General features: G+C 40.3%; 1 protein-coding gene and 1 long non-coding RNA gene across 2 annotated transcripts in view; both read left to right on the forward strand.

The window, feature by feature from the left end:
• Positions 1–2,759, forward strand: part of LOC146517159 (uncharacterized) — a 29,631-nt gene extending 26,872 nt beyond the window's left edge. Inside the window, exon 2 of the long non-coding RNA XR_014874400.1 lies at positions 150–2,759. This is a non-coding gene — a long non-coding RNA (uncharacterized LOC146517159). The remainder of the gene's footprint in view (positions 1–149) is intronic.
• Positions 1–7,700, forward strand: part of mtnr1aa (melatonin receptor 1A a) — a 37,241-nt gene extending 29,541 nt beyond the window's left edge. The window contains exon 2 of the mRNA XM_085161757.1: positions 6,158–7,700. Coding sequence (XP_085017883.1) covers positions 6,158–7,026 — 869 coding nt within the window. The 3' untranslated portion in view covers positions 7,027–7,700. The remainder of the gene's footprint in view (positions 1–6,157) is intronic.
• The last annotated feature ends 1,812 nt before the right edge of the window (positions 7,701–9,512 follow it).

Consider the following 9,512-nt stretch of genomic DNA (forward strand, 5'->3'; position numbering starts at 1 on the left):
CAATAGGCTCCAGGTGTGCAGGAGCTGGCCCTGCCCAGGGGCGGATCCCAGGTAGGTTCAGGAGCCCTATGGAAATTCCAGCCACCCACCGCAGACCATGACATCAGTCACTTGACTGGCTATAAAAACAGCCTCTTGGAGAGGCAAAGTTTCTCAGAAGTAAAGTTATGAAAACAAAAAAAACCCTACAAATTGTGAAACAGTTTCAGAACATTTTTCCACAGCGTACAGTTGTGAAAACTTTGAATTTCTCATCATCTACATTACATATCATCAAAGATGGACAAATTCTCTGGATAGTCTGGAGAAATCTCTGTGTGCAACCTACCAGGCCACAAATCAATAGTGAACGACTGTGATGTTCAGGGCCTCAGGCAGCACTGCATTACAAACAGACATAACTCTGTAATGAAAATCACTGCATGAGCTCAGGAACACTTCCAGAAATCGATGTCTGTGAACACAGTTCGCTGAGCCATCCTCAAATGCTGGTTAAAGCTCTTTTATGAACATGACCCAGAAACCCAACCATTCCTTCTGGGCCAAAGCTCATTTAAGAAAGACTGAGGCAAAGACTAAGGCCAGCAGAATAAGTCTGAAATTACATGACATGAAATTACACTAACATGGCTTCATAGCAGACGAGTCCAGGTGCTGAACTGGCCTGCCTGCAGTCCAGAACTTTCACAAACTGAAAACATTTAGCCCAGTTTAAACAACTGATATGTTTTCGATGTTCTATTCTATAAAACTTTTAATTGGAATTTTACAAAACGTCTACAAGCGCCTTATGTTGTGCTGTTCGCTAGCAGACGGTACACAGAGTCAGCTCACTCAAGAGAAGTGATGTTTATGAAAAAGTCCAGTTGATTAAAAGTTGATGAGTTCTTGGCTTAGACTTAATTCCGTGCTAATGCCCAATTATGGGCAATAACCGTGTAATTGGTCTTCCCTCTGACTTGGCCAGAGTTTATGTTGGTGTCTGCCAGAGAGTTCATCATTGTGTGCTAGGACCCACTGTAATGCCCTAGTAGCTGATTAGGGTAAACAATCACATGCTGATTAGTACATAGTTATAATGAGTCTAAGGTTTTAGGCCTGTTTGAATTAATAATGTCAACTAGGATGGATAATTTGAGCTGATAGGAGGGTAAATCTTTCATATGACTGCAATGGCTTCAGGAGAAAAAAGTGACCGCCCTTGTATGACCCAGTAGAGTCCAGCTCTTCAATCCCTTTGGAAAATATGTTGAAAGACCTCGGTATAGCTGCTCAGGCATTCAGCCTGTCTGAACTAAACTAACTGCTCAGAAAAACTGGATAAAATCCAAATTCAGATGTTTCAGGGTAAGGGAGTCATTACTACGAAAATTAGCATTGACTTAGATTATTGAAAAAGTAATTTAGATGGTATGCCATGTCTGGAGAACAGTTCAAAAATCACCATATTCGCTTCTGAGATTATGCTGCGACACCGTAACATGTGGGAAAAGTCAAGCTGACATTAAATGAACTGTGTATCTTCTCAGCTTAGCAGACTGTGCCAAAATTCATTGCAAGCTACATTGGCAAAAAAAAAAAAAAAATGCTCAGATGGGCTTCACTTGTGCCTAAGTCCTAATAGAAACTGGTTTAAAGTGTGGGATTGCAGAAATGGAAAAGGGACATTGCACCAGGCCATATCTCTCCTCGAGCCAAATGAAAACTCAGAGTGATGCGTCAATCACAGGACTAGTCACAGTGACAGAGTCAGTGAGTGAGAGAGTCCAACAGCCAAAAGAGCCACCTGCCTGTAAGCATTTCACCTTGTCAAGGTCAAGGCTGTTAATACTGAGTGACTTGACTTTAAAACCCTGTAACAGGGTTGTTACAGTAAAGAATAGCTGTAGAAGAGAGGGGGAGGCCACTAAAGTTGACGGTTAGCACGTTGTCTTGACATGTTTTCATTTGGTAGTACACACAGTTTTACTAACTGCACGCACACACACACACACACACACACACACACCCAGTGCTAGCTGTGACACACATTCATGTGTTTGTACTTCAAGGCTGTACTCAGTAGAATAAATAGGAACTGATCAAGTGTTTTGTTTTTTTGTTCTGTTTTTTAATAAAGTGAAAGGGGTCACATTTTAGCCAACCTACAAAATTACAATCTCACTCAGTTTTTTTTATCTTTCTGTTCTGATTCTGTTCAATTTAACACTCTGTGTTATTTGTATGCTATCCTGTCCGGCACTGAGAGGTAGACAGACAAATTTAGCTGCCAGCTGGTGAGCACTATGAAGCATTAAGCTGCTAAAAAGGCACATATTTCCCTGAGGAGTGGGTGGAGGCTGAAACATGGCTAAAGGGAGAGTGAATATTGGACTTATATTTATCACATTAACATGACTATTGATAATAATAGTGAGTGCTGGATGTGTTAAGTGTAAAGAAGAAACCATTTCTTTCAGATAGGGCCGTGAAGGTTTGGATTTTTTCCCCTTAGTAATAAACACTTTCATTTAGAAACTGGATTTTGTGTTTACTTCTGTTATCTTTGTCTCATATTTAAATTTGTTTGATGATCTGAAACCATTAAGTGTGACAAACATATAAAAAATGCCACTAAAGTGCTGTTCGTTTTGCATAACCTTTTTTTTATTGGTTTAGTGGATGAAGTAAAATGCTGTTGAACCATATGAAAGAGACAAAACAATAGATACACTGGACAATATAACACAATAAAGTTTAATAATAATACAAATCTGGACTCTATAAAACATTACTTGATTAATTCTACATTTCTATAAATCAATTTTTAGGTGAATTAGACTTCAATAATTTTAGCTACTTGTGCCCAAACCCTGACAACTGCTTGTATGTGTGATAGCTATTTATTTGTACTTTTTTGTGGCAACTTCTCAACAAAAAAAGTTGCGTGTGTTACCATGAAATTGGTTCAAAGTACTTCTTTTACTCGTTGAACAGGTCAAAACTCTGGTAATACAAGTCAAAGTACATAGGGAAGATGTTGTGGGGCCGTTTGTTCACAACTGTGTACGAAGCAAATTAGTTGTCACTGTTAAAAAACAAAAAAAACCCCAATCAGATGGATTTAATTCAATCACTGTGATCATCTCTATTTGTCACTCTGTAAAACAGTCTAACCAGACCTTTAGCTAAACCGGGTTCCAATAACGGTAAACACATTTTCTCTTATGGACTGTTTGATTACTTAAATGTACAATGTGGAGGGTTTTAATCATGAATTATTTGTATATTGTTCACCATACTCACCCATGTTGTTACACATGTACAGAAAAATACTACATGAAAGTTTACAGGTGCCTCTGGCGGAAAAAAAGGAAAAAAAAAACTTTGTTTCTCAAGGTCCTCACAAAGATAGATGAACAAAAAGCACACCACACACGAACATATATAGTAAAGCTCTCTTGCAGCCGTGGGATCTTGTGACAACAGCAGGTGCATTTAATTCCGTATAGAGGGCAGCCCAATGAGAAATACAAAAGGACAAACTTAATTAATAGCCACATGCGATTCCTGGCAGTAGAATAGCATGGTTTATCGGAGATAACAGTGCCACTGAGCACCAATGTGCTTCTAATGCTTAGGTGAGACTGACAGGTCTGTCTACGGGTTTAGGGAGCGTGTCTGTAACTGGCTGCACAAATGTCTGTGCAAACATTTAATTGCTTTGCGCACTGCAGTGATTGCAGAGATACATGTGATGCACCTTAGTTTCTATGCGACACAGAATCCGTCTTATCATTTGTGACAAGCTGTGAATACATCTGCAAATCTGGGCTCGTCCTATGTTCATAAGCAGAACGCATTCCACTGAGACGAGTGAAGGCTAGGGAGAATGCCATGTGGCTTTATCTTAGGGTCCTCCAACATCGTCATCACAGAGGGTTCAAGCCAAAGTCCAGTGGTGTGTGCCTGCACACACAAGTGAGTGTGTTCCTGCAAGGTGTCATCAAATATTTATGCTTTTGTCTCTTTTGCTCATCATTGGAAAGAGGCTGAGAATTACAGTAATTTTCTGTCAGCTGTCATTGTGCAAAAGTGTGTCCCTCTTTAACAAGGTATATAATTTCCCCATCAGTTCTGGGGCAAAGAAAGCATTTGCATCCCATTGATTACTACCCAGTCTGTTGACCAGGGGTGTCAAACTTATTTTAGTTCATGGGCCATAAACACCTCCAAATGTTTCCCTTCCTTTTATTACTGCTGGGTTTAAAGACTTTACTTTGGTGTGGTATGACAGGCCATCGGTACTGACTTGCCATACAACTTTCCTATGGTAATAGGAAATGGGCTGGTAGCACTTTATAGTTAATTTTGAGCACTCAAAGCACTTTGTATTAATTCTCTTTCCCCCAGTCACACATACAGTGATTTTATCTGTATCCTTTTTATATATATATATCTCTCACACACACTCTCTGATGAATGTATCAGGGGCAACTTGGGGTTCAGTATCATGCCCAGAATCCTTCAGAACTCTGGTAATACAATTCTGTGTATGAAGTGGGGATCGATCCACCCACATTTCGATTCATAGATGACCTTCTCTACCACTGGAACCACAGATGCTCCGAAACTAAGATATATATGAGGTGGCCCTGAGAGGTCAAATACACTTCACCTTACGAAAGAACCACTAGCAAATAAAAAAATGCTTCAAAAGCACACAAAACACAATAGAAATTATATACAGCTCAACGGAATGAGGAGAAAGATTTCACAAAAGAGGATGAAAGTGTTTTTACGGAGACAATAACGTGATGGAACAGCTGCAGAAATCACAACATAACAGCTGCATAGCTAATAGCAAACATGTATCTACAGTGTTATATGAATCATGTGATTCATATAATTACCTAGTATCCTTCTCTTCCTCACAAAAGCGATGAATGCTCCTTGTTTTAAATGTGTCTTCCTGTGCAATCCTCTCACAGCTGTTCTGTCACATTAATGTCTCCCAAAATACACTTCCGTTGTGTTTTGGGAGATGTTATTTTTTCTCCTTCCACTGTGTTTTATTCACTTCACGCTGTTTTTTCACCCCTTAGCTGTAAAAGACTGATATTGTTGTCGCCTCACCAGGCGGGCGGCGTGGGCATCTAAGCTTGTGAATGCGGTACTCGAGAAGGAGGTCATCTAGGATTTTTAAATTCATACCATAGGTGTTTTACTGGTGTTTTCTTAAGTTACAGTGCAATCAACTGTTCAGGGCCTACATACAACCACTCTCATGGCAACATCGATTCATACCAACTTCCACAATTCTTCCTGATGCAAAATTATGCCCTAGTCTTTGCCATTTTGACACTCTCAAAGTCATCCAGTGGGACAGACTTGGTCCTTTGGTGGCTGGGTGTTTCCTGCAGACTGTATCTTTATAATCCCCACTTTAGATCATGCTTACCTTCCATGCGCACTGTAGAGTCCTTCCTGACAATTAGAAATATGCATTATTTAGCGAGAGGGACCTCCTCGTCTTTCATTATTCACCAACATCAAAAGGTAACAGCTGAATGTACGCTGATGTTCGCACATGCCAAATCATCGAGGGAAACTACTACTGTGTTTATGCATTCACACAAGCGCACATGTGCATACGCACAAATACAATACCAAACTGCAGATGGATTCCCTCTCAACATCCAGCCTTGAGGCACTTTTCCTCTGGCTTAAGTTACAAAATTGCAAGAGAAACAAATGGATGTCTCTAAAGTATTGTGTTAGTGGGGGGTCTTCTTTGTTTTAGCACATTTGATTACATCTTTTTTAATTAAGGCCAGCTATCTTAGCAAGCACGCAATGGGCTCAGATTTCCAAAAGGATTGTCATTTCCACTGGGCAGATTTTGCCTTTAATGCTGTAAGAAATGAGGAGCCTTGCATCTTGAGTCAACAATACTTTATTAATGATGCGGTTCTTCATGCTGCCATATTTGTTCTGTACTCGTTATCTTTCTTCATAATAAGTCACAAGACTCCCAGAAAGGTGGGGAAAAGTAAATATGTTAAAGCAAGGAACATTTGGCAGTCTGTGGATATAATGACTCCATGTCTCCTTTAATTGAATGTTCAGTCTGTTCTCGGTTGGTCATCCATGTCTCTGCTGTTTGTGTTTTCGATAGGGAACATCTTTGTGGTGAGCCTGGCAGTGGCAGACCTTGTGGTGGCCATCTACCCATACCCTCTGGTCCTCACCTCCATCTTCCACAATGGCTGGAACCTGGGTTACGTCCACTGCCAAATCAGCGGCTTCCTCATGGGTGTCAGCGTCATCGGCTCCATCTTCAACATCACCGGCATCGCCATCAACCGATACTGTTATATCTGCCACAGCCTCAAATATGATAAACTTTACAGCGACAAAAACTCTGTCTGCTATGTGTTGTTAATCTGGGCGCTGACTGTTGTTGCCATCGTGCCCAACCTGTTTGTGGGCTCGCTTCAGTACGACCCGCGGGTTTATTCCTGCACATTTGTTCAGTCGGCCAGCTCCGCGTACACCATCGCCGTGGTCTTCTTCCACTTCATTTTACCCATCATGATTGTCACCTACTGCTACCTGCGCATTTGGATATTGGTCATACAGGTAAGGAGACGGGTCAAGCCAGACAATCGACCCAAGTTGACGCCACATGACGTTAGGAACTTTGTTACCATGTTTGTGGTGTTTGTGCTCTTTGCTGTGTGTTGGGCACCGCTAAACTTCATCGGACTGGCTGTAGCGATCAAACCGGAGGTTGTGATTCCCCTCATCCCTGAGTGGTTGTTCGTGGCCAGCTACTTCATGGCCTACTTTAACAGCTGCCTTAATGCCATTGTGTATGGCGTGCTGAACCAGAACTTCCGGCGCGAGTACAAGCGTATTGTAGTGTCAGTGTGCACGGCTCGCATCTTCTTCCAGGACAGCTCGAATGACGCAGGGGAGCGGCTCAAGAGTAAACCGTCACCGCTCATGACCAACAACAACCAGGTCAAAGTGGACTCTGTCTGAAACAGAACTCAGAGACATAAAACCAATATACTGAGAGTATGAGGAAGAAAAGGAAAAAAAAAAGCTGAGTAAGAAAAATACCAAATATAAACCACAAACAGCTTCTGTCGGGACTCATACGGTGCTATCTGATCTCTGAACAATCACAGCAAGAACAGGGGTGCGTAACATCTTTGTCTCTGATCAAGCACTTTTGTTTGACTCTGCAGTCCCTGTAGTACAAAACAATATATGATGTCTGTTTTGTTTTCATGTTTACAATGATGATATAAATGTATCATTAAATATATAAGTATTTATTTTGTATGAAATGCCATGTAAATACACAATATATCAGGTTCCGGTTTCAAAAGAATTAAAAGAACATTTTATGAGGCCACTAAAATAAGATTTCTACAAATCTCGGTTGAAAAGATACTCGCAAGTTTGTAAATGGAGTTAACCAATTTTAATAACCTCATTCGTGACACTGTAACACTAACTGAGTGCAAGCAGCGTGGCTTGCTGCTGTGTTAGTGTAACCTACAGTCCATTCCATTAGGTGGAATATATTCTTTAGTAAAGACAATATCTCTCGCTCTCTCTCTGTCTCTACCACATTGTGTGCTCATTATAATGTATGCATGGATATCGGAAATTATTCATATGCAAAATAAAATCTGATATTGACGGCGTTTTTGCATTAGCCCTGTGTTCAGTATACTTACAGATGCTCGTTTTACTACAATTCTGGTTTATTGGAGGTGTTTTCTTCTTTCCTTTGGCCATCATGTGTTACAGTTATAAATGGCTATAAAGAGTAACTGTTTGCTGCAGTCTTAGCCTCTAACCCTCTCAAATGACCAGTTTGTTTCAGGACACTGCATTGGCCTGTAAATGATGTAGTTTGGTTTGTCCTCTATTCATATTTTTTTTTTGTCAGTGTGACAGCTCTGCTACAAATCTGCCTGGGTAACTGGGATTTCACACACAGTGGAACACAGTGATCATTACCTGTAAAAGCATCCAATGGATATGATAGGGCAAGGTTATATAGCAAGTGCTTAGTTTCTTCTGCATTGTCTGAATGATATGAGTGGCGGTTAAACGCATAAGCTCATAAGGTTCTGTCAGCAAACACATTTTAAGGTGAACGTATGAAAATTGTGCCCTTCACTGTGCCCTTCACAGTGTGAAGAATTCTGCAATGCGTAAGAGGCTGGGACAGTTTAGGCTACTATGCATCAGCACTTGCATGCGTGTTGCATAGTGTGCGTGGGCTACCCGGTTAGTGGAGCACAAAGAAATAATGCACCGCAGAGGAGAGTGGCCCAACCATGCATTTGAAATCCACTTGGCTTACATAACAGCAGCTGACCATCATCCTCAAAGCAAGAGCTAAAAGAGCCAGCACCCACAGGACTCCCTGCCCCCTTCTCAATCCGTTTAATCCCAAGAGCTGTGTGCGGTAGGAAGGAATGAATGGGTTGGGGATGAGCAAATGTAAAAATCCCAGGGATTTACACTGCCCCCAAACAGAGTCATACAGTAATCTGAGGCCAGTGATTTTTATAGCAAGGGATGCAACAGAATGGAAAAGGAAAATCAGGTGTTTCATGTCACTGATTTAGGCTTGTCTTTATTTACTGATTCAGTGTCCAAAAAAAGACCATAAAATGTGGTGTTTACTATGGCGAGGCCATGAAAAGCTCAAACAGAGCACTCAAAGTTCTGCAGTCTGTCCAAACTTTAGATGGAAAAAAAAGTAAATCACTGCAAATTGATGTTGTTTGGGGAAAAAATATGAATACATTGAACATCTCTTTAAAAAAAAAAGACAGGAACAAAAGAGAATAAATCAAATTAGACAGAAAACAGTTCATCCAAAAGTACACCAACAAAAACACAGCATATGTTCTTAATGTCTGTCTCTGCACATTTGGATTCAAGCCTACCTTGAAAAACCTTTGAAAGTCAAACCAGTTTTGCAAAAAATGTTTACTATTGTAAGTGTGATTAAAACAAAATAGTAGTTAAGCCTTATAGACTTGAAGTCAATCATGTAAAGAAATATCCCAACATCCCATGTAAACTGTCGACTTGTTTGATATATTTGGATGAGCAAACATTTAAAACAGCCTAAAAATATGTAAGACACTCAAACAAGTAAAATTCAACAAAACAAAATGCAAAGGGATATTTAATGGAAAAAAACAAATAAACCTACATTTATTAGGCTTCAAAATAATATAAGCAATGTGGTGTGACAGTTGCTGGCACCAGTTCTTAGGTACAGTTGTTTAACTGCTCATTAACATATTTACCTAATCAGCTATTCACATCGTAGCAACTCAGTGCATTTAGACATGTCAAGACAACCTGCTGAAGTTCAAAGCTAGCATAAAAATGGAGAAGAAAGTTGATTTAGGTATTCAGAAGAGTACTTCTGAACCCATAAGTTCATGCTGAACCTTAAAGTAAATGAGCTACAGCAGTTGAAGAGCACA

Source organism: Neolamprologus multifasciatus, chromosome 6 (genome assembly GCF_963576455.1).
Source record: "Neolamprologus multifasciatus chromosome 6, fNeoMul1.2, whole genome shotgun sequence".
NCBI classification, from domain to species: Eukaryota; Metazoa; Chordata; class Actinopteri; order Cichliformes; family Cichlidae; genus Neolamprologus; species Neolamprologus multifasciatus.